A 5,382-nucleotide genomic window follows, 5' to 3' on the forward strand; every position below is an offset into this window, starting at 1 on the left:
TTTTATTTTATTTCATTGAGTGGGATACAACTCTCCATGATGTTGTGTTTGGTTTCTGCCGAGTAGAAGTCAAACGAGGTTGGCAGGGGACTATGGGTGGAAGCGAATTCCTCCCAGTTCTCTGTTGCAGGACTTGTAAGTCCACGCAGAAATAATCGATACAAATTGATTTATACTCTGTTGTCAATTTGAATTTCTTGGTTCCGAAGCTAATCTACCATGATCACTCGATCAAAGATGTCATTTTCCCTTTGAATAGGAGTGTAATTCAGCATACTAATGCAGTTCCTCGTCTGGTCGAGATGTTTTGCACTTCTCTCCTGTCGGCAGAAGGGCTCCTACTGAAGGATTAGAACAAAATAAGTAATTGCAGGTGATGGCCTGTATCTCAGAACTGGTAAATGAACTTGTTTAAGCAGGTTTTTAAGAGCTGAAAATTCATTTCTGCCTTTATTATTGATCAAAAAAGCATTTTATTTCACACTATTTTGCAGGGTGGAACAGATAACAATAAAATATCTAATACAGATAAAGTTCTTGCTCAGGTGTGTACAAGGCTCGGAATAACATTAGTTACGCATCTGCAAATCCCTGCACATGCAACTCCTTCCTTAGGTCAAGATCCTGAGAAAAGTTTGTCAGGAAATGTTGTTTCAGCAATTTATTAAAGGTGGAATTCTCCAACAGAACATCAACACCCAGTTCCCCATCTTTAATCCACTTTTTGACTTTGGTATTTAGGTGAGAAATGCTTTCTTTAATTCCCTGGCAGCTTGTTTTAATGCACAGTTCCTCTACCTCAGCCCAAAAACAGGATCCTGGAACTTCATGCGGCAATCGCTCAGCATGCTCCCGCCATCTTTGGGTGCATTTATACCGTCTTGGCCTGCCCTTTCCCATATAGGGCCCTGTGTCTTCATTCTTGAGGTGTCGATAGTAATTAGCAATATCCAAGGGTTCAACAATGCGACGATACCTGGTACCAAGATCTATCCATGTCTTCCGGCCCTCAAACTCATCGGGGAGTTCATTCCTTTTCAGCATTTCTATTATTTCATCCCATATACCTGCTAGCTCAAGCCTCTCTACATTAGCATGGAAATCCTCCTTTTGTTCTGAACTCTTGAAGGCATCATAATAGCCAACTTTGAGTGCACCCTTCTTTTTGTACGCTTCTAGCTTATCTAAACATTTCTCAATATCTTTCTGCTTTTCTTCAATTGATGCCTGGTTCCTCAACTTCTGCTTCTCTAACGCTTCAGCAGCATGAATGCACAGTCTGGCTCTTTCACTCTGGAATCCCAAACACTTAGCATTTATAAAATTTGTGGGCATCAACTAACCGCAATTTTATGTTCAGTTTCAGCAGAAATTTAAGCATTCCAAGTTTGGTATTGTTATTTCCTATATACTGAAACTTATAACCAGCTAAAATTTGCTAGGATAAATCAAACCAAGCTGTGAGGAGTAAACATGTATATGAAATTGAGTACAAACTTAGCAGGGATTGAAAGAACTTACCAGGCCTAGGTCATTCAAGGCCACATCAACTCTCCCACGCTCAACATTTCCAACATTCGAAGATAACGGAAGTGCTTCTGGATGATGCTGATATAAACATGTTACAATTGACATTTTTAAGTATTCTTGCAAGTCATTTCCGTAGTTCAAATGATCTCTTAGGCTTGTTTGGGCAACTTCAACTTTTTCTCTTGCTTCTCCAGTGCTCAACTGGGAGGCATAGTACAGTACTTGCAGCACAGCATCTGGGTTACTTGAGACAACAAGTTTCCCATTTCCTGTGCAGAAAACATAGGTCCCTAAGGGTCTGTAAGGACTCAGTTCAATGAAACTTGATATAGTCTCCAATAAAGGATTCGTGCTTCCCATGATCTTACAGGCAGCATAATTAGCAACAGACGATGCATTTTTCACCACAGTTACATAGAAAGCTGGAGCTTCATTAGGAGGTTGTTGCGCTTTTTGATTAAAGTAATCAAGAACTTGCTGCAGTTTTTGATTAATGGAAGAGAGTGGACTGAGTGAAATCTGAGGAACAATGTCGCATCTCATAACGAAATTCACAAAGTAGCGAGACCAGTTTTCACGCCTAAGTGCAAGGTTTATAATGCGATCACCAACAAGTGGAGATCCAAAAGTCAGACAGAGTGGCGCAATCCAGTTGGAGCTTTTTCTAATTTGCTCTTCCAAGAACCAAATTGTTGCCAGTATGGCAATTGCCCCTCCTGAAGAGTGGCCTGTAAATACAATTTGCCTCCTGTCTGTCGCAGCTTTTTCCACCTAAGAAAATTGAAAACCAGCATCAGATCGAAGTTAATTTCTTATGATTCAGCAATTATTTTAATTTTTTCTTGTTAATTATATTCTAATTTCCATCAGTTTCCATTTAACACATGTAAATCTTATCAATTTGTACTTCTTCTCATGGAATTCAATTAGCTTCTCAGAAGGTTTTCAATCAAGAATACAGATGCAGTTGTAGAACCTAAAAATTCTTCACACATTAGCATCATATCCACAAGGAAAAATTGATGAACAAACACACAAAAAAGGGGAAAAAAAGAAAGAAAGAAATATATTCCCTAAAAAAAGAAAATTCACAACTGATTATAATAACATAAATGACAAGAAAGTGGATTCAGATACCTCAATTTGGAACTGTGGATTAGCCAAAACTGCTTTGAATCTATTGAGAAAGACTTCGTTTACAGTAGCAGTTACATCAAGACCAACATATTTGAGAGAAGGAAAGAGCTGAGGATCCATCTTCGTTTCTCCAAAGGAAGTTCCAGCAAACCAATCATTTACAGACCAAGATCCAGGAAAGCTAAAGACAACTTCAGATGATGAAGTTCTAATCTTTTTAGAAAGATATTGCTTCTCTGGAGATTTGTGAGCATTCATGGCCATTGAGCATGCTTTCTGGATAACCACTTCTTTGATCTCCATGTTCTCTCCAAGCTTGACAGTACCCATCACTGGCTTTCGATTTTTTCGGGAATTTGCAGCTTTGGATTCTTTCTTGTTATCTTTCAGACATGAAAGAATGAAACACGCGTTAAACTATAGGCAGAAATGGTCGGTTTCGTCGTCGTTGACCAGTGGAAGTCTTTCTTTTAATAGTGAAGCATGCTGGAAGGAAGCTTACGAGTACTCTCATCCATCCATATTGTCATCAACTTGCAATTGTAAACTTCCACTTGAGTTCAACTCTGTTTCCACGTTTAAAGTAAGCTAGTGTGGTTATTTTTTTAAAATGATTTTTATTTAAAAATAAATAGAAATGATATTTTTTATTTTTTAAAATTTATTTTTAATATTAATATATTAAAATGATTTGAAAATATAAAAAATTATAATATAAAAAAAACTCTTAGCATAATGAACATTATAAAATAACTGCCATTTATTTTAATTTAAATAAATAGAAATTATTGATGATAAATAATTTGCATACAAAAGGACTAAGTGGATCAACTTTTTTTTTTTTTAATCTGGGGTGTCATGCCAGCTTACGCGCACCACAATTAATTTTCGAATCCACTGAAAACCCTACAAGCCTAGTAAACAGGTAAAATACTATGGGGATGACAGGCGTGCACGCTGAGACTCGAACCCAAATAACAGAGATAAGGAACCTTGCCTCTGCCGCTGGGACATAAGCCGCGGAGCTCAGTGGATGAACTCTTGCTTTGACACTTTCTAGTCCCCACTTGTATTCCTTTCGCTTCTATGCATTGCATCATCAATATGATCCTAGAATTTATATATACAGGAAAGAAACAAAAAACTCAATATATATAACACATTCATTATTTGGTTAAAAAAAAATATTTTATAATTATTAAAGTAATTTTAAAAACATTTATCAAAATACTATATTCATATTTTATGAATGATCCAAAGTTAAAAATATTATAAATGCGATAAAATTATGTTTAAAATATATTTAAAAATTTTACGAATAATAAAAAATGTGAATTGAATTTTCTTGAACTATTATTTTTAAACAGATACATAATAATTGCCAGAACAATTTAGTAAAATTCAAATAAAATATATAATGGTATTTTAGAATCATATCAAAAGTAAAAAAGTAAGTATTTTTTGTGAGTTTTTCTCGGAGTACTAAACAAAAACCAAAATTTAAAAAAAAAAAAAAAAAGACATGAAAGGGCCAAGCATTGCACTTGGCCTATCATAGCATGCCGACATGTACGTCCCTAGCCCCTTTTTTTATTATTAATTAAGGAAGCAAGCGAAATGATTTCTACCCTTTTATTTTTTTTAAAAAAGTATCCAGACAATATGTCATCTGGATTTTGAAAAAAAAAATATTGTTGGTGTGCATATCCAAACTCTTATCTTTTAGCATTGTACACGTGGCATGAAATTAATTAAAAAATATTAAAAAATGATTTATTATTATATGAACAATAAAATATCAAATAACATCTTAGTTGTTTTAAATAATAATCTTTCTCTTTTTTTAAGAGTGTTATATTTACTTTAAACACACTTTCAAAATACTTATTCTTTTTTCTATTTTTTCACTTTTTTCAATGGTATTGTAGTTTTCTTTAAATACAATTAAAAACAAATTGACAGTTCTTTTTTTAACATTGTATTTTTTTTTTATTATTAACGTGGGTGTTTGGACCACCTTGTATATACCTCGACTAATCTCACGGACCCTAAAGTTCACGACCATGTAATAAAATTCACGATCATGTAAACTTCCAGTGACCTTGAGATTTGTGAAACTCGAACCGGTGACTTCTCGAAAGCAAATTTAGAACCTGACCAGTTGAGTTATACCCCCTCAGAGTTTACTTTCTTCTTCTTTTTTCATATTCTAGGTCACCCATCATTATTTTATACACTTAATTTTTCTTATAATATAAAATTTAAATAAAACTAATTTTCATTTTATCTTAACATTAAATTTTTGTTTCTTCTTTCTATTTTGCATATACCATATGTTTGTGCCATCTCATTAATATTTAGTGGCCGTTTGGTAACGTGGGTGCAGGTGAGGTTCACCCGCAGCCACACATAATATCGTTTGGTAAGGGAAAAAAATGTTTTTCACTGGTAGGACCCACTACAAATTAAAATAAAACCGCATGTTTTGAAAAAGCAGCATTTGGCTGCTTCTCCTGAGGCAGGAAGCTGTAACAGTGCGAGTGAATTTTAATTCACTCGCACTGTTCACTTAAACTTAAATCAGTTTTTTTTTTTCAAAAAACCAGGAAAAGTTTAGTTTTTTTCCTGAAAAACCAGGAAAAGTTAAGTGATTTTACTCGCACTATTCACGTGAACGTGAACAATATTTTTTTTGTTTTTTAAAAAATTAGTTTA

At 34.4% G+C, this 5,382-nt stretch overlaps 1 protein-coding gene across 1 annotated transcript; it reads right to left on the minus strand.

Annotated features, from left to right (window-relative positions):
• Positions 1–420: 420 nt before the first annotated feature.
• On the minus strand, positions 421–3,181 carry LOC7484771 (protein EDS1L). Its single transcript, XM_002318590.4, has 3 exons — positions 2,668–3,181; positions 1,522–2,301; positions 421–1,293 (listed from the first exon to the last, which is right to left on the minus strand). The coding sequence occupies exons 1-3, from the start codon at positions 2,995–2,997 to the stop codon at positions 574–576; spliced, it is 1,830 nt and encodes a 609-aa protein (XP_002318626.1). The 5' UTR covers positions 2,998–3,181; the 3' UTR covers positions 421–573.
• Positions 3,182–5,382: the final 2,201 nt, after the last annotated feature.

This window comes from Populus trichocarpa, chromosome 12 (assembly GCF_000002775.5).
Source record: "Populus trichocarpa isolate Nisqually-1 chromosome 12, P.trichocarpa_v4.1, whole genome shotgun sequence".
Lineage (NCBI taxonomy): Eukaryota > Viridiplantae > Streptophyta > Magnoliopsida > Malpighiales > Salicaceae > Populus > Populus trichocarpa.

What these genes read in the sequence shown, in the direction of transcription:
- LOC7484771 (XM_002318590.4), bottom strand. Translation starts at nt 2,997, where the DNA reads ATGGGTACTGTCAAGCTTGGAGAGAACATGGAGATCAAAGAAGTGGTT. An exon ending in ATCCACAGTTCCAAATTGAG is followed by an intron (nt 2,302 to 2,667) that starts GTATCTGAATCC and finishes CAATTTTCTTAG; the next exon opens with GTGGAAAAAGCTGCGACAGA. An exon ending in CCTTGAATGACCTAGGCCTG is followed by an intron (nt 1,294 to 1,521) that starts GTAAGTTCTTTC and finishes TTGGGATTCCAG; the next exon opens with AGTGAAAGAGCCAGACTGTG.